At 36.9% G+C, this 26,039-nt stretch overlaps 1 protein-coding gene across 1 annotated transcript in view; it reads left to right on the forward strand.

Moving 5' to 3' along the window:
• Window positions 1–26,039, forward strand: part of CCDC73 (coiled-coil domain containing 73) — a 54,495-nt gene that overhangs the window by 23,242 nt on the left and 5,214 nt on the right. Inside the window, exons 8-17 of the mRNA XM_066187244.1 lie at window positions 3,613–3,748; window positions 5,197–5,276; window positions 10,792–10,920; window positions 11,273–11,332; window positions 13,820–13,924; window positions 17,916–18,026; window positions 19,537–19,668; window positions 21,969–22,004; window positions 23,510–23,678; window positions 24,024–25,556. Of these exons, the coding sequence (XP_066043341.1) occupies window positions 3,613–3,748; window positions 5,197–5,276; window positions 10,792–10,920; window positions 11,273–11,332; window positions 13,820–13,924; window positions 17,916–18,026; window positions 19,537–19,668; window positions 21,969–22,004; window positions 23,510–23,678; window positions 24,024–25,556 (2,491 nt within the window). The remainder of the gene's footprint in view (window positions 1–3,612; window positions 3,749–5,196; window positions 5,277–10,791; window positions 10,921–11,272; window positions 11,333–13,819; window positions 13,925–17,915; window positions 18,027–19,536; window positions 19,669–21,968; window positions 22,005–23,509; window positions 23,679–24,023; window positions 25,557–26,039) is intronic.

Below are 26,039 nucleotides of genomic sequence, written 5' to 3' on the forward strand. Positions count from 1 at the left end.
ATGCTGTTCAGTTTATATCCGGCACTTTAGAAACCCCACCAATCAGTGATGGAGGAGCTTCTGTGTGTGCTGGGGGCTGGGTGTGCCTTACTGATGTAGCTTTTTTATTCTGGTTTTTTTTTCCCTTTAATTCTGTTCTTTTAGAATAGTATATGCAGTGTTAATATTTGACATAAACACCATGTTTTAGCATTCTGTCCAGTTAAGTTTATGCAAAAATTGTAGTGGTGATATAATTCTTACCTTAGTATAAATAGTGGAAGGTTTTGTTTCGTACTGAAAGAGAGAGTAGAGAGACAAACATAAAGGATTTTTTTGTCTTTTATTATTTATGAGTCTTTATTACTGTCTTTCTTTTCCCCACAATGAAAGTGTTGATTATTGCATGTGGCACAGTCGTTTTGCACCTCACTGCGTATGGACAGTAGCACTCATGCAGTCAGGAGGCTACAGGGGGATTACTACAAAACCAATTCAACTGATAGAAATGTTTTCCTGCTACTGAAATTAGGGAGGAACTGGAGGAAAATGGTCAGGTGTTGGTTTCCTGACAAATGATGCACTGGAGAATGCCAGAACTGTCTGCATATGGCATCTGTTCTTGTCTTCCCTTACTGTTTTTATTGGAAACTTAATGTATGTGAAACCATTTAGTGAAGCTGCAGTCAAATGGTCTAGGTTGATTAAACTTTTTCACTCTTCAGAAAAGAGGGAATTGGGATCCAAATAGCCCACATCGTTCCCAGCAGACAGTCACCTGACCTGTGCCCAGGAACTGCTTACATGAGTCCTACTTGGCACAGGCCAAAATCTGTCAGGGATATTTTAACAGCAGTACAGGCATTTCCTGAGAACTTCCCTGCCACCATTTAGTTTTCTAGTACAGGTGTAGTCATCAAATGAATGAAAAAGTAATTACTCCAAAATGTTAAATTAACTTTAAACGTTGGTTTGTTCTTAATAATCTAAGATAGAAATGTTGGTTTTGTTTCCTTTCTGCATCTTTTAGGAGTTTGCCTGTAATTATACTATGTTGTTTGAAAACAATGAGAAGACAGTGATACAATATAAATTAAGTCCAATTATTTTTAAGTAGAAAAATGGTGAGAACTGGAGGAATTGTTGTGAAAAAAAAATCCTGTTTTGAAAATCTACAGTTGGTAGCCCTTTGCATAATTTTCATGTAATTTTGCCTTAGGTCTCCATGCCATTACATTTCTTTTATTTCTCTGACATTTTCACCTCCCAGTTACCACCTTCTGCTTCACTGAGTACCTCTGACTAGTGACTCTATTTCCAGAGTATCTTTGAGATATGAGCAATTCCCTCTTTGTGTTTCTGCTGTCACCCACTTGACCCTTGAGCTATTTCTTGGGGTCTAGTTCCACCAAGAAATCATTGTGCCTCAACAAACCATATGGCCACAATCAATTCCACTCCCCATCCCAGCTTATCTTTATTACTGGTGGAGGGCAGGGCAATAATTCCTGTTCTTGCAGTATCGGACGTAAGGAAGAAGAACCAAGATTCTGTGGGTCTCACTCCAACTCCAGGGTCATCCACTCCCCATCCTGCAGTGTCTCCTGGTGTTTCTTGATTGTCTTCTGTGGAAGAATGTTTTACAACTTTTTCACTGTGAGGAGATGGGTCACATACTCAGGCTTTTATTTCCCTGCACATTAAGCCTGGAGAGAAGCCTGCCATCAAAAATCGTACTTAGCAAGTGTTAAGCTCTTAATAAAACTCTTGCAGATAGATCAGGCCGGTTTGTTTCTTCCTTGGAAAGAGCCCTGTGAAGTAGCAAAGCATATTTCAACTTTTGGAGAGAGGAGGAGGGACTAACACTATTCTTGCTGGCTAAAGAAAGGAATTGGGGTAACACTAAGAAAAAATCCATATTTAAAACTGCAAAACCCCTCAGATCTTGCCACAATTGGGCTGTCTCCCTGTTCATCGATCTCTTAGAATAAATATACCTGAGGGAGCTACCGGGAAAAACAAAGAAAATCTTTCCTTTTAATGTTTTTTGTTATAAAATTCCCCTCCTAGCATTAGTTAAGCACAGATCTTCAACAGTTAATTTATGATTAGGAAAAAAAGAAAGAATAAGAACATTTTCAACCTACATTCTTTGCAGTGATTTCTGTAAGTGGTGGTGTTTCTTTACCAGTGCTTCCATTATGACTTTCCATTTGCTGTAGTGTGTTTAATTTCATACCTTATAAAACATGAGAAATTTGTATTGTATATCCTGTTTTGCTAGTCTTATGGTGGTCATTTCTTTTGATTACTATCAGCTTTTATTATCCTCTGATGCCTGGACATGTATTGCATTTGTTACTGTGTGGAAATGGAGCCAAACAGGCTGGACCAGATGCATCCTGGTGTAACTTGAATTTACACACAGGAATGAATTTGGCCCAGTTAATTTTAATTGCTGTGTTGCTCTACCATGGATTAGAAATAGATTAGATATCTAAACATATGGTTATCCTTTCTGAAGAATTCATTTAACCCATTCTCTTCAGAGAAAATTAATTTTAAAATTCACCAAACAGTACCTACAAAACCGTTAACAAAAATACAGTATAAAGAATAACACAAAAATCTTAGTGTTACAAGGATAACAAGTAGCTTTTAAAAAAATGTGTAGCTGAACAGTTTCAACAAAACGAGAGAGATTGGTAAAATTCATTAAATATATTGTACTTAATTACCATGTGGGTTCCTTTGTGGTATTACTTAGGCTAGCATGTGAATAGAAGTAAAGTGTTAGATGCTTAAAAAAGTAGTTAGAACCTTCCCTTACAGATATACAAAGTGATTTCATCATATTTCAAGACACTAGAACTGCTAATTGATACCAAGGAGTTAAGAATTACTCATTGAAAGGTTATTTATATTTTTTTGGGAAGCATGGGGTATTAATCTGCATTAGTCTTGCTAATCTAAATCAAAGTCACCTCTACTGTGGAAGTACTTGATGTGGTCTGATTTTTAGCAAGTGTGTCAAAATTCTTTTATTTAGATGTGTCAAATACACAATCTCTCTCCTAATTGCCCTTGGCTGTGTTTTTTTCACAAGCCCAGAAGTGGGATGGAGCAGGCTCGAGCAGGGCCAGTGGAATCAGTGTCCCAGAGCCATGTCCGTTGGTTTTTAGTATCTCCAGGAACAGCTTCTGTAGCCCGCCTGTGCCACCTGTTCCAGTGTTTGCCACCCTTACAATAAATGTTTTTCCCCTCAAGTTTAAGTGAAATTTTCTGTCTTTCAGTGTGTGTCAGTGAGCACCACGAAAAGGAGTCTGGCTGTGATTTCTTTTTTCCTTTCTCACAAACACCTCCCCTGGTATATACACATTTATCAGCTCCTCTCCAGGCTGAACTGTCACAGGTCCCTTCAGCCTCTCCTCAAATGTCAGGCGCACAAATCGTTTGATTATCATGATGACTCTGTCTCTCTTCCTGCTATCTGGAAATGGGAAAAGTCATTAGATATGAAATAGATGACTGGAAGATTCTGGGAATGATTTTGGATTTATGATTTTATGTTCAAAATCACTTGGAGAGCTACTAACTGTCATTAAATGGGTGCTTCATTTATGTTCCTAACAGGATCAAAAATTGCAGATGCACTCAACAGCTAAAGAGGAGCATCATAAGAGACTGAATGAAGTTGAGAGATGTTATGCTACTATTGCATCTCGGTTTGGAATTGTAAAAGGTGTTCATGGCAAACTAGAGCACAGTGGTATGTATGCCTTAAGTGTCATCCAGCACTTGGTTTTGCTGTGCTCTGACAATGCTGAGTTGGAGACACTTGAAAACTCAGAAAAATAGCAGCTACCCCTTGCCGAGCATCAAATATCTTGGCATGTTCCTCAGTGCTCTTAGCTGATCTTCTGCTACAGTCATGTGCGTGACCACACAAGAAATTATACTGAGGAACTACTGAAAAAAGAAAACACACCCCCAAAACACTAAAAAAACTTTTATTTACTGAATCTTACTAAATTTTTTGTTTCTACCCGCAACTAAATTTTAATTTTCAAATTTAGTTTGAATAAACTGGCAACATATTCTATGTATATTTGTGGTATTTCAGTACCTCAAGTTACTTGTTGTATTCAATTTTTAAAATTTTAAATCCAGAACATTACTGGCTAACCAATGTCCGCTGATTGTACTTCAAAGCTAGACTGCGAGCGCACGACTTTTGCTGAAAGATAGGAGAGAGTTTTAACAGTTTTGGCCTGCTTGTTTTTCTGGGGGGTTTTCCTAAGTTGTGTCAGAAGATAGCAGTTACATTCATCAGTATTTTAATTTTTTAAGCACATAATTCTCATTCAAAACTGCAAAATTGCTTATTGTACAGTGAAGCTGTTGTCCATCATTCCCCATGGTGGACATCTCTAGCAGAAAAGGAAAGGACTTTCTGGGTGTCTACAATTCTTGTATTCAAGTGTGGTGCCAGAAAACTATTGAGGAAAATAAGAAAAAAATTTAGGGGTGAACAAAGAGGAATCAGAAAATAGAAAAGTATGAAGGGGAACCTCAGAGGATCAAAATACAAAGATTGAATAGAGCTGTTTACAGGAACCAGTAAATATCTTCAGCTTTTCATTCTGGAATTTCAAGGAATTTCCTGATGATATCTTCAACTTAATAAGGTTTAAGAGAAAATTCCCATCCCTTTCAGCAGGAATAGAAGTCATTCTTAGAATTTTTTGCTGTGCTAGCCTCGCTTGTTTTTCTGTCTTCCATGGCCCATATGCATATAACTCTGTACATCTGTTAACTTAGTTGTTAATTTATTCTGTGGCCCATTATGTTCTGTGTTAGTCTGAAAAGAATTAAATTCATCAGAAAATTACAAGCAAAGCTTTAAAAAATAAAACCAAGATTAAAAATCCTACTAAAATAGCATCGCAAGACACTAAAAATTAAATTACAGTTAAAAAAGGCAAGCCAACATACAGAAAAGTCTTAAGTCATTATTTGAGGTATAGACAACTGGTAGTATGTGGTATAATCCTTCAGAGTGGTATCAAACTACATAGAAAAAGTAGTTGAATCATATTTGCAGTTTTAGGTTTGTTTTTTAAAATAAATTACATATGCACAGATATTGCAGTTATAAATCAAATATTCATTCAAAAGTGAAATTCTTTGTTAACATGCTTTAACTGTTGTTTAAAGTGCAGGAAGCCATACAGCACAATAAGAAGCTAGCATCAGTGAATAAAAGACAAGAGACTGAAATAAGTAATCTGAAGGAAGTAAGTGCACATTTTTGAATGGAGAATGATCCTTGTGGGTCCCTTCCAACTCAGAATATTCTGTGATTCTCTGATTCTTTAGGCCTTCCAAAAGCTGCTGATGTATTAACAGAAGTGGAAAGGCAGCAGAACTGTTTTTCATTCTGTGACTGATGGCAAAATTAGCTTCCACAGGCACTTCAGTTCAAACTGCAGCAACTCTGAGAATTTTCTGTAACCTGTGAATTTTTATTTACCTCTACAGTTTCCTCCTTGTTTCTTGCTAATTATTAATAACCTCTCTTTTTCCTGTGCTTCCATCTCTTCTCAATCTGATGAGGAAGGTAGCGGTGGTGTTTTCAGTTTAGTCAGAGATACACCATGAAGAGCAGTTGCCATGGAAGCGAGCTGGTAGCTTGAGCATGGGATAAAATGTGTAACTGAATCCCTGAAGTGGGAGAGTTTTGTGACAAAGCAGCTGAGACATCAGATTATGATGATTCTATTTACAAGGAAGTTGTCACTAAGCTCTTTTCTCCTGCCTCTATTCAGAAACTCCTCTTTGCCAAGTACATTTTTGAGTTGCACTCCTGAACATTGGTAATAGTGGGAAGAATAACGTTCTTTTCCCTTTGAGCTGTTTCTTAAGATCTGACAAGAGAAAAACAAAAGGACATTCACAAGTCAGAATTGTTCTGTAAACTCCACATCTTTCCACACCACGTCTCTTTTTTTTATCTCCTTATCTTTTTATTTCCCTCCTTTTAATCTTCTTTTCTCTTTTAGACTCTGTAATTATTTTATGTAGGGATCAAATGCATGATTATCTCAACTTCTTGGCCTAATGTTAATCCCCAGTTTCCAGATGATTGCTTTGAATTACCATGGAACCTTTGCCAAGTTTGTGGGTGTTTTTGAAAACAAAAAAGGACAGGGGGAGAAGATAATTTGTACATGAGGAAAAGGGACTATGATAATTTTGTGTTTGGGTGATATTGATGAAAAAAATAGATGTTTATCTGTTTACCTTTCTTTGTCTGAAAAATGGGATTTGAAGGTGCAAAAGTACTTGAAAATTCTCCCTGAATCTACTGTTTTTTCTTTTCTTCTTAAGAGCACGTAGCTTCTTATTGTTAAGGTTCTTTGGAGTATGATTCCACTAAAAGCCAGAATTAAAATTTAGTTTTATCTTGAAATATTGACATTTTGAGATTTTTTTCTTTATTTCTTTCATTCTTTCCTTCTCTAGTGCTTTACTTAACTTTCGTATTTTTTACATGGAGATACTCTAGCCACAGTACAAAATAATAAGGAATTCAATTTGGGTTTTTTTAGGTGCATACTAGAATACAACATGCCAAAGCTCACTGTCAAAAAGAGCAAGTTTTGAAGTGATCAAAGGTTTCAGAACTCTTACCATCATAAAAGCAGACTGAAATCCACAGTAACAGTAAAGCAGAACCCCGGAAAAATTCTCAAATTAATTTATATATCACAATTAGTGATTGTATTACGGTATTTAAAATGTTTATTTAGCTACGCAATTCAAATGATAGATTATATATAAAATTGTATATATTTATCTGGACTATTTGATGGATGGAAGAGAAACAAAAAAAATATTGGAAGGTGTCAGTGGTGATAACTTTCCTCTGTAGGAAAGCTATGTTTGTTAGGATGCTGATATCATAACTCTGACGGTTTCAGAGCAGCTCTGTCTGTGCATTGTGTACACTCCAACTCTGCAATTCCTTTAAAAAAAGGGAAATAATTTGCATGTGACAGAAACAGGAGCATTCATCTAAAATGCAGCATCTCTTTATTGTAGTATATTGTAAATTAAAAAAAGTAAAGAGTTTTAGAAATATTTCAGCATCACAGTAAATTGGATTTGTTGCTTTTGGTGAGAAACCAAGAATAATTAATTACTTATCATTCTCTGAGGGTAAGGAATTTGAGGGGTAAGAAAACAGAAATGTTTAAGAAAATTTTACATAGTGGAATTTGTGAGTAACAGTTGTGAGAGAAAAATTGAGGTTTAGGTACTCCAGCAATCAAATATATTATTTGATCCACTGTTTTTTTCAGCTGTACTCTTGATTCTTAAGGTCATGAAGGGTTTTGAATTTTAAATAAAATACTGTTAGATAAGCAGAGAAAGGAGGCCAACTGAAACTTAATCCGGCTTCCTCAGTTCAGCAGGAAATGCCTTTATTGTAGTTATTTCTGGATTTCTTATTGGTTTTCAGTATATGACCACCCTATTCTGAACAATCTGAACTGGGATATTTAGAAGAGTTTTGAAAAGGGATTAGCAGGCTGTTTTCACTTGCTGCATAGCTGAAAGAAGTCATGATATCAACAGCACAGTTTTGGACAACTTCTAAAGCTGGTTTTATCTGCCCTGGAGACTTGACTGACCTCTAACAGCTCTGACAACTTCTAGGTTCAAACTTCTTTCCTCTGTAGCCTCAGTGCTGGAATGGGAATGACTATCCATGGTACTAAAATCTTAATTTGGTTGTCAGCTCTTATCACAGCCATTACTTTCACTCAGACCTGGATGATCTCACACATTTATTCTTAATGGGAATGTGAAGTTAGTGAATGCTATTTTACATTTATGGAGAAAAAGAAACTAATCTCCAATTTTAATGAATTTTCAAGTGTGTTATGAGCGTGTTAAATATGTGAAACAGTAAATTTCACTCACTGGAGTGAAATTGAGGTCTGTTCTGCACAGGTTTACTCTTCTGGAGTTCCAGGAAAGAAATATTATTTAGAGAGGCTGTAATTTTCTCTTGACATTGCCTGCTTCAAGTCCAGTTCCTAAATTGTAATGTAATGGACTGTGGCAAAATTTCCTTTCAGTAACATTTGTTTTTGGATTTGAACATTTTGATATTCAGTATGGTAGGATTCTTTTCAACCACTGTGAAAATGCTTGCATTGATATTTGGCCAAGAAAAAAGTTTCTGTCCTTCTGCTGCTTAAAAAACAACTCTGCTGCTCAAGAGCCAAAAGATTACAAGGGAGTTGCAGCAATCTAGGAAGAGAGCAAACAGATATAGCTGTAATTTTGAATACAGGTAAAGTTTTCATAGGATGTCAGCCTTAGGAAGTGGTTACATCTGCCTGTGCTGGCTGCTTTTCCAGTCCCACACCACTTGTTTATGCTGGAACATGTGTTTGTGTGACCTCAAGGGAGAGTGGAATTAATAATTTGTATTGAACAAAACTATATTTTACAAAACAACCCCCAAAAACCAACCAAAAACCACCAAAAAAAACCCCCACAAACAACGCAAACCCCTCCAAAAAAAAAAAAAACCAACCAAAAAAGTGGATGTTTTAGCTTAGACCAACTCAGAGAAGGCAAGCAGGTTTGAGGAGCAGGACTCTTGACTTACTCTGGCATGAAGTGTTTTTGAAGGCATGTCCCTAAGCATTGGCTGCTAGCAACAGATGAAGGGAATGGGTTTAAAGCCTTATCATTCTCTCTCAGCATGCCCCAGAAATGATAAAATTGTTTTCCACATTCTACATATTTTATAGATTTTTGGATACTTCTTGTGATTTTAACAATGAGAGAAAGCTACCAGAAAAAAAAGCAAAAGCTCTGGGGTGACATTTTAATTCATTTCAGAGAACAAGAAAATACATGTATGTATGTAGAAATTTATTTTTTGAATTCTTTTTGCAGCAGCAAACCTTGTGATTTCGCTCACCATGGAAAACTTTATTATTTTTGGTGGTTTCATTTGTTGGGGGGGTGGGTTTTGGGAGTTTGTGTTGGGTTCTGGCTGTTGGTTGGTTTTAGTTTTTCCTGCCTACAGCTTTGTATTAGTAGATTTGGGGTTGCTTCCAGATGGATTGTACACACCCACCTGCCATTACAAAGAAGACAACAGAGTCATCTTTTCTACCTCAAGGGCATGATCTACTTTGTGTGATTCGTGCTTTCCCCATGACAAAATAAGTTTTTCCTATACGCTATAAAGCCTGACTTTTGGAAAACACCTGGCGTCAGATCCATGGCAGGCTTTTGCACCTGCTGGTGTGGCACCCAGCCTGTGAGCTGTGCTCTCTGTCCAATTCATCTGCTTCTCTGTGCAGGCTGGCACAGCGCACCTTTGCATTTTCACAAAGTTGGAACTGCCGCACCTTCTGCCACTTAACAGCAGGAACTCTCCTTGCATGGTTCATTCCAGAGCCTTCTAGTAAAAGCATTACAATTAAGACATGTCTTTATTGAAAAAGATGGGGAAAATCTAACTAGCTTACAGGATAGAATCATGGTAAAGCGTTGCTGGCTTTCTGTTCTGTAATTGATTCTGCAGTTACACTTAGGACTTACTAGATCATTTTAGATTTATTTATGGCTAAAATACGTGAGAAATAGAGCCTCTAGCAAAAAATGATTTATTTAGAAGTACTACCTATACTTGTATTTTCCATAAAACTCTGTGAATTTCAGCTACAATGTAATCTTCCTTTCTTCTTTTGTACTGTTCTATGATTTTGTCCAGAACAGTTAAACCGCTGGCCTGTGATAATTCTGTCCGTGATAACCGAAATTCCAGTTTTGTGAAGAAAAGTTAAACAGACCAAACTTAGTTGTTAGATAAAACTATGACCATTCTGAATGCTTGGTTCACCACTATGGCATCACAGAGAATTCTTGATGCTATCTATGAGCAGCATTCATAACCTCTGCTATTTGTCTGAGTAAACGTCAGAGCGCTCAAGGAGAGAGCGATATTAAACAGACTACCTTACACCAGGATGGGAGGGGAGGGGGAGAGAAGGGCACAATATTTATGGCTCCAGGAACTATAAGTTGTAATTTAATGAGATCAAAGCGTTTGCTGTTTATTTGCTGCGCCAGGAGCTCTGAATAAACTGGTTACAAAACAGATTTAAAAAAAAAAAAATAAAGGAAGGAAAAGGAAAAAAAAAAGCCACAGGATATTTAAAAGATGATAAAGACTATAAAGTCAAAGGTATCATGTTGTAGAACCTTCTAATATAAAATTAATTTAGCATTCTCTTGAGATTAAGTAATTAATGTTTCAGGAAAAGCAAAGATGCTCCAAATTTATAGCCAGTTCTTGTTTTTACCAGATAATCACTGTTCTCCTTTTTTTTCTTCCTCATTCCCAAGAACATACACAGTAGTTACAGTAGTAATTCCTATTGTATAATGGGTAAAAAATGTTTTACCGGTACCAACTCAATGTCCACTTCTAATATACCTCTTGGAAGAGAAAATAACAAAATGATTAAGTAAATACTTGGAACAGAGTAAAATTGGCACAATAACATTTTACCTGTGAAAATAAACTTTCAGTCACGTGTGACAAGTTTGAAGTTTAGTAAATCAGTCTTACACATTTCAGTACCTCTAATTTATTCTGTTGTTTCCATACATTATTTCAAAGTAGGGCATGACCAAGATAGTTTAAAAGATTTGTCTCTGTTTTGAATTGCTATGCCTATACTGGATGAACTATTTATACGTGTTTCCTGTGTTAAGGAACTGAAGAAAGTAACTGCAGACTTGATAAGGTCCAAGGTCACCTCTCAGTACAGGGTGGGAGAAGAAAACATCAATCTTGCAGTGAAGGAAAAACAGTTTCAAGAACTGCAACAGAAAATCAGAATGGTATTTTGGATTTTAAACAAATTAAAGTTTTGGTGAATATTTCTTATTCTTTATTCAGCAAATCTCCTGGCAGTGATCTTTGATGGATACAGATTAGTAATTCCTTTCTACTATATTGCATATACAATACAATTAAACTACTTCCACTATAACCTTTTCTAGGGAAATAAATGTGCTATGAATATCAGTATAATTTCATAGTAAACAAAATGGGTAAGAAGGCATTAAAAAATAATTTCTTTAAATAGCCTCATGATGATTCACTATATCACATTAATACAATATTGTTAAAGAAAACAGACAGTAATTTTAAATGCCTTTTACTGTTCTTCATGCTCTTTTCTTTTTTAAGGAGACAGCAGTCAGTAAAAAAGTTCAAGAAGAAAACACTCACATTAAAGAAGAAAAGCTGGTGAGTTGTTAATGCAGCTTCCCTATTTAAAAATCACTTGAGAATGTAGGTGCTATATTTCATACTTAGGTTTCTTCTTATACTAAGCTACAAAAACTAGTTAATTTCACTTGTTTACACTTCAGAAATATTTTAATACTGGCATACGTGGTATCTTACTGCTCAGTTTTTTAAAAAAGTATTACCAGAACAAAGTCCATTGTTTTGACACTTTATTCCAAGTCTTCCATCTTATCTTTGAACTCAGGAGAATTTGGTATTCCCGTGAAACACTTGCCTACATGTGGGTTCAGTATAAATAAGCCATAAGGCTGGCATAAGGCTGTTCTGCTTTCTGGTTGCCAGCAGTTTCTTCCAACACTGCTGGTACTGAAACCAAGTAAAATGGGAATAATTTGTCAATGGTATATAAAGGAAATGATGTTCCATTCATAGAGAACATAAACATTTAGGCTATTAAGCAACACCTTTACATCCCTGAACAGAGTTAGGACTATCTTCTCTTGCTAACTCAAGTATGTTCCAGAAAAAATTATTTTAAAGAAAAGGCTATGGAGTCATGTATCAAATGTAGCAAAAAATTATTTTGTTCCCTGTAATAACAACATAATGCACTGCTTTGCAGAGTATTAAGCCTGACAAGGGTGATTGGTTTTTTTTTCCTTTTCTTGAACAGCTGCAGAATTTTTTCTCTGCTGTTCACAAAAGGGAAGAGGTCAGAGAAGTGTATCATTCTTAGTGCCAGGGAGGGACCAGAGCAGTATCTTGCTGGCATGCCCATAGAGCACTCATCCAGCAGCACTCTTCCAATTTATAAAAGCCTGTTTGCATTTTGAGCTTGCTTTTAAAAAATACTTGCCAATAAATACGCGGAAAAAAAATGAGAGACATCCTCAGGCCTCATTACTCTCCCAGGCCTGAATGCACTAAAAGCATTTCTGTGGAGATGCGTGGAGCATAATTCGCATGCATATTTGCCATGTGTTATCTAAGAGAAGGACTCTGGTTTGTGTCTCTCTCTTGTTCTCTGTGAATTGCTAGGGTTTGTTTGGTAGGTTAGTTTGAACATATAGAGGGGTTTGGTATAGTCTGGAGCGGGCTCTAGTGTAGAGATGAGCTTCATGTTTCCTCCAAGTGCTTGGGTTAGAAGACATGGATTTCTGTGTTGTGGAGGACCAGTAATTAATAATTAACTTCAATTAACTGAAATGTTGGCTTCAGTGGTTCTTGGACTTGAGCTGAAAATGCCATCTAAATTGCAGATGTTTTGTACTGAACTGTGTCAGAGAAGCACTCTGGTCTATTTGAGGGAAAACTGTCCTAGGTTTAAAAGATGTGGCCAACTCTGCTTCTGACGTGTCAGATGACACCAGCCAAGCCATGCACAGCTCTGCAGTTCAGTCTTCAGGTTGTAAAATTGAACTAAAAATAAGCTTCAGTGAAAAAACAGTATTTATACATGCATGAAAAGGAATGAGAGTACACTGAAATACTGATTTCATTTTTATTAGCTAGCAATTTCTGTGTATCCAGCAGAACCAAAACTAGAATAATTTGAAAATGCTTTGCAAGTTGGTTGAAGTACTTTATTTTAATAATATGTTCCTCTCTCAATGTATTTTGAAGCAACTGAGCACTTTCAGGATTCCTTTCTGCCTGAAGCTCAGGGGTTTTTTTCTGTGCAGGTCTTCCTTTAGTAACTGCTGTAAGTGGTCTTACAGAAGGGGGGTGATGATTGGCTTGTCTGGGCCATTCACTCTGTCTTTGAAACTTCGGAAATGTGTTTTGTAGTGTTCAATAAAAAATGGCTCAGTTTCCAGCAGACTGCAACACACTTCATGGCAGCACTTGTGGCACCTTCATCAACTCAAATCAGCTCACTTTGGGTGGCTCTTTTTTTACAACTTCCCCTTCATGAAGTAACAATACTGTCTTGAGGAAGGTACCATAAAAGTTCAGACCCTGACAGTAAAATATGATATAGCTGTGCCATATGATGCAAAGCTAATTGGTAGTAGTTCACATCTATGAGGATTTAATTCAGGAGATACAGAATAATTTCATGTTAGGGTGATCCAGTAATGAAATAATTTCTTTTGGATTTTCCATATTTTTCAGACCTGTGATACGGTAAGATAAAATTATTCTGTTTGTCCTGAATTGAAATCACAATGGGGTTGGATTTGATATATTTTTATCCAGATTTGCACTGAAGAATGTATAAAGATTGGGTGGTTTTCATTCTAATTAAAATTCCCTGAAAAACAATGTTATAATAATTTATGATAATGTTAACTTCTCCATGATAAAAGGTCAGAAAAGATGGGTGGTGTTCTTATTTGGAATACCTTTTTTTAGAGATATGATTTTGGAAATACTGACAGAATTTAAAAAATAATAATAATATCAAAGACATAAATTATCTAACGTTTAAATTCCATAAACAAAATCTTGCTCAATATTTTCTGTTCTGTTTGTATTAATAAGGAAATTCTCAGCTCTCTACAGTGTGCGCAGGAGCTGCTTCAGCGAGTAACGCAAACAAATGTTAGAATGGAAAGTGAATTAAATGCACTGAAAGAAGACTATCAGGTCAGATTTTTCTCGATTAGACAAGCTGTTACTATCTGTTATGTATTTTTTAAGTCCAGGGCTGTTAAAGACATCTGTGTGCCTTTCAGAACTTTTGACCTCACTTCCATTGCTCCCTCAGCTCCTTAACTGTCAGCACGAACCTTGAAGCACAGGCTGTGCTTTCCCTCTCCTCTCCCTAAAGTAAATCATGGCTGCCATTCTCAGCAGCCATTTCTAGAGGGCAAAACCAGAACAGGGTTGTTTTCAAAGACTGAAATCAAATTCTTTTATGACTTTTTCTTCTTGTAATTTTCATATAGGTACACATTTCTGGGCAACATTTCAAATTTCAGATCTTCATTCATAGCTGGAGCTTGTCCTCAGTTTTATTAAAGGAGAGGGCCCAAGAGCATTAGCTCTTTCTTGCTGTGTTTTCTGGTGTCATATTTATGCTAAAGGTGGGAAGTAGTCACGCTGGAGAGCGTGGAGTTGCAGCACTCCTCAGTTCCTCTCTGACTTGGTTTAGGGCAAATTGAGGGAGGAAACTCTTGAAGTGGTCCCTTTAGAAGCAAATTTAAGTGACCTCTCCTCCCACCAGTTCGGGAGACATAAATTTCCTTTGAGAAAAGTGGAATAAAACATTGTTTATCTAACAAGCAAAGTACTCAGAACCATGAAAAAATGAATACTATTAAACAATGAAACTTCTCGTTGTTCTGAAGAGATGGCAAATTCAGTAAGTCTTTCTATAGTTCAGTCTTATTTGTGGGTGTGTCCTTGGCTTTCTCTCAGTCTCTCCGGAGCTCGGGTCCGGTGTCCTGGCCGCAGCGCAGCTTCGGAGGGGTGGACGGTAAGTGTTGGTGTTCTCGGACCGAACAATAGCTGCACAGTTCCAAAAAACTTCTGGCCTCAGCTAACTGGAAAAAAAAAAAAAAACAACAAAACAATCCCGAACCTAATTAAAAGCAAAGGAGAGCTCTCTCCCGCTGTCCGTGCTGCACGCAACACAGTCCGTGAGAAGGATGTGGGGGAGCGAGTGCAGTTTCTGCAAACTGCGCGCTTCTTCTGCCCCCCTTTGCTCTCGGAACCAGTCTGAAAGGCGTAGAACTTAATGTCCAGCATAAACACAACAGATGACTGGGGAAACAAGCATTATAAAGTCACTCTAGGACACTCTTTCAGCTTGTAAAAGCAGCTCAGAACAGTTCAGAGTGCACATTTCAGTAGCCGTCAGTGCACTGAAAATGAACGTCATATCCATTCCCATCAGGGGTGCCATGTAGAGTTCAGGTACAACCACTGACTGGACTATTAAAAATTATTATTTACTGTTTGCCCAGACATAACCACAGCTATTCCACTCTTTGAAGCCAAGGTTTTGAACTAGGAGTTCAGTTAACTGCAAATTGAACTTCCAGTGTGGATGTATACTTTTGTTTCTAAATAAATGCTTCTGTGCTAATTTGAATTACTCGCTTCCCTAAGACTTTGCTCTTAACAGGTGTAAGTAGTTTGCCTTCTGCCACAATACAACCATAGGACTTCTGGTTTTTGATGAAACAAGTGAGGTTGAAGGTGAGCTATGTTCTCCATCAGAAAGTGGCTAAAATCTCCCTAGGAATTAAAGCATCTGCAACATTTTTACAAAGATTAACTGAACAACCCTTTGGCTGTAGAATTGCCTAAAGTAGCATGATTTTCTGTAGCTTCTGTTATTTGTATATTGGGTCCAGTGAAACAACTAGATTACTTGCTATTCATGCAATCCTGGTTTTTGTTAAAGTAAGAATGTAATGTGATTTTCATTTTTATTTTTTAAGATAATTGGAATTGCTTTGTAGATTAAAATAGAGGCTGAAGATAATTCATGGACGACCTTACTGATGATGACTTTCATAATACAGGAACCCTTTATTCCTTTGTGTCAGGGCTATTGAATAGCAAGTGTATTTTAAAGTGCTTTTTTCTGATAGCATTTCTGAGCTCTTGTTTCCCCTCTCAGATAAAGTTTATAGTATGCCTTAAAGCTCCAGCTAGAACAGTAAATGGTATCTGTGAATCTTCTTTGAAGACTGCACATAAATGTCTACAAGTGTGGCTTTGTTTCCTTCTTGTTACGGTGTGAACGGAGGACAAGTCTCTGTTTTGCAGCCTGTGCAGGCCAAAAATTGATTTCTGGTTGCAATTATGCTGATTCTGATGAGAGCCTGGTCTGATTTGGATCTGTTATATTAGACATTGGGAAGGCATTACTGTTTTCTGTTGTTCTGACTACAGCACAAACCAGTGCTGGTCATCTAAGCTTCACTGCAGTCCTTGAAGGTAACTTCAGGCATAAATACTTTAGATGAAATGGGTGTCACAAGGCATGGATAACCAATAGGAGGCCCTTGGCTCAACTTAAATTATGTAAGTAGACCTTTTTCAGTTTCATACAATTACCATGATATTCCAAGGAATGAGACAATGTTGTCTCATTATTGTTGTCCTCTTATTGTGCATTTTTGCAATTTTTGCAATTTTTTAAAACATCTAATGGAACTCACAAAATAAGGAGCTGAATATGTAACTTTAAAAAAAAAAAAAGAATTCTTTAACAGATGACAGAATCCTTGAGAATGCAAGGAATTCAGGTATTTCCCTGCCTGTACAACTGGCTTTAACATGTGATCAGTTCCATACATCTGCTACTTCTGATATTTTGCCCTAAGAGCTAAGCTGTGAATAACTATAATAATCCATCACCAAGGGGGTTGCATTTCAGGTTTCAGGTGCAAGCAAAAGCATCCTTGGAGTTAAGAGTAGGTTCCTCAAAGAGATGAGGTCTTGCATTCCTGGTTTATACAAATGGATGAAAGATGCTACATCAGAGTGGGATTATTCAGACAATGTATTGCTGAGTTGTCCTATTTTTTAAAATACATAATCTGTCTAAGTACCATTATATTCTTATGCACAACTTTTCCCACGTGTACAAAAGTGGAAGGTGGTTTGAATTTTCTTAGTACTTGTAAAATTTTATTAACCGAGTAGCTAAATTAACATAGGCATTTTAAAATTGATGCCAAGTGAATCAAAAAGTGGACTCATTTTTGGTTAAAAGATTTTGTAAAAAGGAATTGGTTTGGAGTATTGCCTCCATAACATTTTTCGAGTGGACTTTCAAAGAAGCGCAGCAGAATCATAAATATGTAGCTGGTCATACAGCTTCATGCATTAAAGTTATGCTTACATTATCAAATATATTTGTGTCATCTATAGAGCAGGTAATGGAATGCAGTGAGTCTTGTCTTCCATATTGTTTGCTATAAAATTATGATAGGACAAAAATCTCAAGAGTACCTGATATGTGTGTGAAGTTGCTGTTGATTTGCACAAAACTCCTTTAATTTAGCACAGGAATGCTGAAAGAGTTAACCCAAAAACATTGAAAGTACAGTTATGGTAGTATAAAACTTAATATTACTGTTATTTCAATGCACTCCTATTTCAGTGACCTAATAAAAATAAATTAAAGCATAATCAGATATATACTTCATGTTGCAGTAGATATGTTTTGGAATGCAAAGACTGTATAGTTTATAAGAGAGGTTAATAAACAATTTAAGACAGAAAAACTTGATTTTAATTTTTTTTTTCCTGTCAGTATACAGTAGTTTTTTCTTTAAGTACAGTGGCTCTGGATTATGCTACATTTCATATCTCTCATCTCTGGACTTTATATTACTTTTTCAGCACATTAAAACTTATGCAGTGAAACTGAATAATGGCAAGTGTTTTTATGCCCTTTTATAGCCATTTCTTTTTTCATAACCTCCCCCTGTTTCCTGTTAGCTAAACTATAAGCACCTTTCTGTTAATTTATGAAAATTATTGTTGAGATAGCACATTATCACTGATCTGTATGGCACTTGCAGCATGTTAGAAGCAAAGGTCCAAGCAACATAAAACACATCAAAATTCATTAATGTGGTATTGATTATTTTTTGGATAATTAATTTTATTGCAGGCCCTTGAAAGAGATAATGAGCTGCAAAGGGAGAAGGCAAAGGAAAATGAAGAAAAGTTCCTTAATCTTCAGAATGAGCATGAGAAGGCACTAAGAACTTGGAAAAATGATGTAGGTTTATTAAATTAAATGCTATAGTATGAAAAGTTTTTTGGAATAGTTGTCAAGCATTTCAGGTAATTCCTAAAAGCCAAGAAAATATTACAGAAATAATGCAATAGAAACAACTCATTTCTTCTCCAGTAATACAGACACTTCTAGAAATTAGTATTTTTTAAAGGTAGATTTGGGTTGACTTCTGTGCTCTAAAAGGTCAATGTTCTTCCTGCAGTTCTGATTTGAAAGGAATTCTTCATTGTGGACTGAGGGTGAAAGGGGATAAGAAAAGGTGTGGGTCTGGTATGTCCCCCTAGTGAATTCACGTCTGTGGACGCTTAAACAATAGTTTGTCTTCTATATTTGATGTTCTTTCTGTTACCTCATTACTTTTAAAGAATACTTCAGTAATTATTTAATCCAAAACAATTAGCAAAACATTGTAGCTGTAAAAATTGTCTGCAATAATAAATGCATGTTTAGATGTAGGAAAGATTAATACCACTTCAATAAGACAAGATCTGCTTAATGTGTGGAAACCAGACTCTAAGCAGCATTTGTTTAATAGTCTGTCTTTTTTATTTCTCTGTACTTGGCACCTACTGCCAGAAAGGTTTTGATTTTGGTAGATAGATTTCCAGGGAGGCTGTGGGGAAATAATGCAAAGTTGTCCTTGTAATCCTGTTGTTTAAGGCTCACTCCTTTGAGTGCAGCCGCTCTGGGGATGACTGCAACCATGAGACCACAAAAGAGCTGAACTGTTATGATGCTCAGTTCCCTGAGAAGATTTGATCTCCCTGATTCCTTGCAGAATTTTATACCATAATTTCCTCTATAGACATGGGAATTTGCTCTGCTTATTTCTCAGGAACGTTTGCATCTATTCTTTAGAAGATAATTGTTATTCCTTTTCATATTTCTGCCATGGCTAACCAGAAGTTTTGTCTCCTAAAGTAAATCATCAATGATATAGTTAACACTGGTCTGGAAACCTTTGTAAATTAAGTGAAAGTATTTCTGTAAAATTGCCCTTCGGTTCTTTTTACAAGTTTTAGTTTGGACCATTCAGTTGGTTCTGAATACAAAAATTTAATTGTTACATATGTACTGAGGGAGCATTGGATACTTGAGGCTATTTACAGAAGTGCTAAGCTTATTATCTGCTATTGTGGTTTCTTGACAATGTAGGTAGAGAATGAATGTTGACTATCACATTTATCTTTGAGCCCAAAAGGAAAAAAGCTACAAATACAAATCTCACTTTTTTTGAGCATTGCTACTAGCAGTAAATGGTGAAAAAAAAAATCCCAAACCAGTTAGTAAAAGCTATAATCTGTAGTGGAAATGTGATTAAAATTTTGGTTTGAATGAAAGAGCTCAATTGCTTTGTAGAAAGAAATTCCTTAGCATACTTTCCTTTAAGGATGCATTTGCTAAGCTGTTGATACCTTTGAAAAATGCTGGTTTCCCTCTTTGAACATGCAGTAAAGTGTTTGTGTGCTCTGTATACTTGCAATTATTACAGGAGGAAAACATGAGAAGAGAAATACACACTATTAAAAATGAGCTGAATTCCCTTAAAGGACTTCAGAGACATCTTGAAGATTATCATCCGGCTCAGGGAAATCAGCATTCTGAACAAGTGGAAAATCTGCAGGTAAGTGTCTGTACTAGCTGCAGTGTGTCTTGTAAAAAGGCCAGAGAACTAAAGCTATGACAGTTTTTCTAATCTTGCCTGTCATGTCCAGTGATCCTCCTTTGACATGGCTCAGCCTAAAAATTCATGTGACAATGACCCTGAATATCATTACAACCTACTGTACCCACACAATGTTCTCCCTTCTACAAGAGGGGTGCTTGCATCATAGAAACCTGAGATAGTACTTCATTAATAAATTCTTACCCAGCAGCAAGCAGTTAACTTAAACAACCTATCTTTTCTAAATTCTATTTCACAGACATATTTTCCATGGATATTTCTCAAATACTGGGGGAGATCCAATTGACTTCATATATATATAAGTTCCCTGAAGGTGTGGAAGTAGGTCCACTTCTACTGAGAGGAACTTACTTCAGCTTCTCTAAAATCTGTAGCGTGGGACAGATCAGAAGGTTGTTTTTATCAACACACAGGTTGTCTAAGTTCTTCAGTTTTAGTTCCAGAAACACCAACCTTTAAGTCAGATAGCATCTTTAAGAGTCATCAAAGGCACTCATCAGGTGGTGAATGCAGGAGGTAAAAGACTTTCATGCAGTGCAGACTGAACTAGAATTGAACTTCGATTCTTGGGTGAACCAAATCCATGGTCAGCTCTAGGTGCAGGGCACATATGGGAAGTCAACAAGTGGTTAAGCACACAAAGATGATCTTTTGGAAGAAAAGGAAGAACATGTAGCCCTGCAGCTCTGTGTTATCCCATGATCAAACTGGATTGCAAATTTGTATTCCAGTTTTCTATAAGATTCAGAAAACTGGGCAGTGTCAGAAGCCGTAAGGACCCTTCTCTGTGCATTGAGTGTGTTCTGTGTTTCTGTTCAGTATTGGTTATACCCATTTTCCATTAACTTTGACAAGTAATGATCTACCCTTCAAACAACAGAAAACTCATTTTTCATGTATATAATCTTGGTTTTAGTATTAAGAAAATAGGAAGACACTAGGACTGTAAAGATAGGTAGCTATTTTGGAACTAATCCATGAATTGTCAGTAAAATGAATAACAGTAAAACTGTTTTAGGATTTGGAAGAACTTACAATCAATTTCTTCACAATGCACATACATATATGTGTTTATAGCTCATACTCAAACGTATACATATACATGGCTGTGGTATGGGCTTAATAATGCAAGGGAAATTAGACTTGAAATGGTTACTCACTGTGCCAAAGCTGAACTCTACAAGGAATAATGCAAATTGTGCATCTTCTAAAAATCATTGTTTCCTTGAATGGAAATGGAATATCAATTTTGTTTAGCATGCAGAAGCAAAGTGATCAGGCATTCATGATAAACAGTGCTGGTGCTTGCTAAGATAACCCCATGGGTCTGAAAGCAGAAAAGCTTAAAGCATATGCTCGTAAATGCAAAAGAAGTCAGATGTCTTCCAAATATACATCTTACACTATCTAATGGCATATTGCCACACCACTTTGTGTTGTACAATCATTAGATTTCCAAAGCTAGGCAGGTTGGACTGAGTGGAACGCTGCCAAGAAACTGAAGCTGCAGCAGTTCATATTGGTTATTCTGATTTGTGGAATTTCACCTTGTATCACTAATGAGTCAGCATCCAGTGACACATAAAAGGGAAAGGTGTTGGCTTGGATTTAGACCTTCACTGTGGTTCCAAGTGTTCTAGGGAAATATGCTTATACGTATTTGTACACCTAGTGCAATTTGAAATCCCTGTGGTTATTTGTGGGGCATGAAATTCAGAATGTACTTAAACTTCTTCACACTGATCACCTCTGGAACAGTTAATAAACAAAAGACATTTTTAAAAGAAAGGTAAAATGTGAGACCTCATTACAGACTTGGATTTCAATTTAGTTTAACCTTATGATGCTTCACATTTAGTTTGATACAATTTGTAATTCAGCTGTGTAGAACTACAGAATAAGGTTACATCCAGCAATGGCTTGCTGTAATTTTTTTGTGCGTGTATGTACAGGGAGATCTGGTTTCCAGAAGGGTCTGAATTTCATACTATGAAATAGTATGTTGAGAAAAAGGATATTTAGGGATAAATGTGTTTCTTAGTTAGATTTTACTAAATCACAGTTTAGAAGATTTGTTATTTAGATATTTTAGTTCATCCATCTTAGACCTATTTTAAAGGGCTGAACAGCCGTTTGAATTTATTGAAAAGTAGGTTTCTTCAACCCATCTGAAAACCTGGAAAGGAATAATGAAACCTTCCTGCCTTTTGATGAACACTTTGTCCTGTTTGTTTCAGATGCAGTCACCTGCTCAGCCCATACCAACAAATGTGGTAAGTTCCACTGCAGTGGCTGTCTTCCTACTGTACAAAAGAGTAAAGTACACAGTTATAGAGTGGTGCTTGGTGTTTCTGTCTGAAGAAGGAGCTCCTGGGAACAAAGATAATTTCAGCTTTCATGAAAGAAAAAGGCAATTTCTAGTATTTGTATTCAAAAAGCTTGAAAATGTGATGCCAGGGCTATATGGACCAAAGAAGCAAAATCAGTTAAAAACCTAGAAAAAGAAAAGATACAATATATACAAATTCCAAATTGGAACAACAGGAAAAGTAATGATAAAACACCAGGAAAAGAGAAAGAAATTTCAACTGAAACTTCAAATTGAAGGTGGAGTGTTTGGCAGAGGAAAATGATTTTAGGACCCTCCTCTGTTTACCATGACTCCTCTCTCCCCCAAATTGGCAAAGCCGGGAGCATCAGGATGTTTCTGTGATCTGTAGGAAACTGTTCCTGGCAGATTTGTGTTTCGCATCCCTTTCTCTGCCAGCACTGCAATAGCCCCATTTTTTAGCAGTGCTGTCTCTGCCTCCCTCCACTCAGCAATATTGTGTCCTCCCCACACACCCAATGCCCAAGCATAGCTCTTGTAACTCCCTCCCACACCCCAGCCTTCCTTCTGCAACACCTCCAGTCACCCAAGTATCTTCAGCTTTTTCCCACATCTTTTATGGACTAAGCTCCCTCCCACATCAGCCTACTTTTATATCCTATCTTTAGGGCAAGAGCCAGCACGTGCTCCTGTCCTCAGCTGCCAAACAGTTGCTGATGATAAAGGATGCATCCCCTTTCCCTTTTATTTTTGGTGGGATTTTATTATCTTCACTATTCATAGTTTCCACAGAACTTCATTGACTGCAGCTTTCAAAACTGAACACAAATACAGATACCAGTAGTAGACCAGTGATTTAGACTTTAGGTAGACAAATCTTTCAGGCTTCCATTCTTGTTGAATTTGACTCAAATTCATGTTAAAAAGCTGTTTGGGAAAGGATGAGGAACTGAATGCCGGGGATTGCAAATTCAGAAGCCTTATTTGCCTGTGAAATGAAGTTAAAAATCCTGGGCAGTTTGCTAGAAAAAAAAATGTTGTTTATGTGTGCATGTGTTGTTTATGTGTGTATGTGTTTTGGTGTAAACAGCAATCATGCAGGATTTTTCCACGTGGAATTACTGAACAGGTCACTGAGTGGGCCAGCAGAGAGAGGGAGTGATCCAGCCACCACATGTACAACACAGATTCCTTCTACTGAGGAATTCTGTCAAATGTGTAACTTTGTGGACTGTAACATAGCAGGACTTGATTTCTTTCCTACTCTTCTAGGGTATCAGTCTGCTTTTTTCTTTTCCTCTGTTTACATTTTCTTTTTATACTTCAGGTCTTTGTTTTCCATCAGAATTGTAAAATTAATTTTAAATCTCAGTCCTGAACTTTTTACCTAATCAGTGATTACAGTAAATTACTAAAATACCTCTAATCTTTTGTTCCTTCTTATGCTAGAGTGGTCAAGAAATCTCAAAAGACAGTGAAATACAGGCTATTCAGAAAGAAAATGAGTTTGTGCCGTCTGTAATAAGAAAATATGGTAATTGTGGAAATGAAGAAGAAATGGAAGTGAAAAACACAAGGGACCAGTCTTCAAGCTTTGAGGAATTAAAGATAGAACAAAGTAATCTTCCATGGATAACAGAGATAAGTAGTATTGTTAAGAAAGGATAAATGTTTTCAGATCTAGTGTAGGGAGGGTTTAAATCCTGAATTAAATGGTTGTATCTAAAAATCTACAGAATGTTAATATTTTCTCTGCTCTCTCAGTTTATAAATATTTTGCAAGTTACCATAGTGCAGTCCTTACCTTCAGTAACTCTTTGACGAGATGGTGTGTGTAATATGAGAGATCAGTATTGATGCCAATCCTGAGTCCATCTCTCTGGAAATTCTAAACTGTAAAAATAAAGCATTACATAACCCCTGGGTTAACAGTCACTCACTGGAGAATACATTCGCTCTACAGATTCACAAGTTCTTGAAAACAGTTTTAAGGATGAAATTAATGTTGCTAGCCCTTGTGAAGTAAAGCAAAGGGAGGCTTCTCCCAGGAACACCTTCTGCACAGATACTGATTTAATTACCCAAGGACACACCTCGGAAACGCATGCCACTGGATGCAAAGAAGCAGAAGATGCAGGAACAACACACAGAAGGTTACCAGATGAAAACAATGCAAATTTAGATCAAAAGTCACAGGACAGCACTGAGCCTTTGGCAGCACACCACACACAAAGAAGGAAGGACTTTTTAGGCAGTGCTGAGACTATAGCTGCTGACAGGAAAATTGGAAGTCGGGAGACTGACACTAGCAAGGAAGAACTGTGCAATACTGCAGATAAATCAACTTGTGCCGAGGCAGATGCAAACTCAGACACCAGACGGCAAAACAAAAGTGTCCTTACACCTGAAGCACCCAAACCCGAGACTGAAGCTGTTCCTTGCACTGAGAAGGGTGCTCTGCATGAGAGAAGTAGAGACAACCGCCAAGCTAAGGAGCTAAGTTTTGGCATCCTACCTTATACTAAAGAGAATTCTCAAGCAGAATGCCAAAAATGTAGCTTGCTGAATAGTGACAATTCTGTAGACAGTGGATTACATAAAACAGAAAAAACCTTAAATCTGAGTGGTTTACATAGAGATAAACTTCCTCTGGAACAGACACATGTAGATGCTGAAGGCAGAAATGATGACAATTCCAGAAACATGAATAGCACTGGTCTTCTGGCAACTGATGCTCAACATCCACCAACTGTTTGTTGTGATAATGCAAGTGGTGATGATGCTGCTGCAAAGGAATGCAGAGATAAGTCTCTCTTAGGTAGTTTTCATTTATGCCCCCCAAAAACTGAGGGAGGAATAAATGCAGATGACATGCACAGCAAGCAACCTGAACAAGGCAGTGCCAAACAAACAGGGAATGCTACAAATACGTGGACTTCAAATGCTGAAGCCAAATCTCCAGTAAAGGCTGATGGTCTCGAAATTGCTCATAAAAACCCCTCAACAGATGGGGCAAGTACAGATAAAGTAATTCCATGTAAAAATGTTAACAATGATACTCAGATACACTCCATCAAAACTGGACATTCCCTGGAGATTAATACTTCAACAAATAACACATCGTTAAAAGAGAAGAAGGACTCGCAGAATAGTACAGTTCCAGGAACGAAGATTGCTGAGGGTCACCTGAAAGAATCATGCTCTTTACCCATGAGAACATCTGGAAACGTAGTAAACATGAGTGTAAGGTCATCCTTTGATCTTTCAACCTCAGATGAAAAAGCTGAGAAAACTCCAGTATACTTCAATTTTTTACCTCTCGGTTCTTGTTCGAGAGTAAATCAGATGAGAGGTCAAGCTACATGGACTTCAGCTTCCAGGGAGCCTTCCTTTTTGAAAGACAAACCACCATGCTTAGTGGAAAACACAAACGTTATTGCAAACACAGAGAGTCAAAATCTCAGTGAAAATGTGGACAGTGGAGAAACAGGACAAGGTAAGGAAATATAAGCATTAATGTGCTGAACCATGTAGTGCTTAGAAAAATTATCAGAATGTGAAATTTCTATACCTAAGCTTAGTGTAGAAAAATGTAAACCTGACATTTTAGTTATATCGCAAAAAGGTGAGATCGCTGTTTATATTATAAATGCAACTAAACAGCTTTTGTTAGCTTATCAATCAATTAGTTGATTAAATATTTTTTCTCATATTTCCCTTTGTGAAATAACAGTAGTGCAATGACAAACTGAATTTTGATAGGCATTTCTAACCCTAATGTAGAGCATATTCTATCAGGGTTCTGCATGGATCTGAAAAACACTGAGCAGCTTTTGCAAATTATTCAGTGTTCTCATTTTGCATCAAAATTAGGGTAGATTTTGAATCAGTAGATGCTTCTTTGAATGGGGCTTACAGAAATTTACTTTTTATTTTATTGTACATCTCTAATTTAGATGGACACTTAAAACCATCTGAA

The sequence above is a fragment of the Chamaea fasciata genome, unplaced genomic scaffold (genome assembly GCF_029207755.1).
Source record: "Chamaea fasciata isolate MVZ Bird 193981 ecotype frontalis unplaced genomic scaffold, bChaFas1.0.hap1 SCAF_7, whole genome shotgun sequence".
Taxonomy (NCBI): Eukaryota; Metazoa; Chordata; class Aves; order Passeriformes; family Sylviidae; genus Chamaea; species Chamaea fasciata.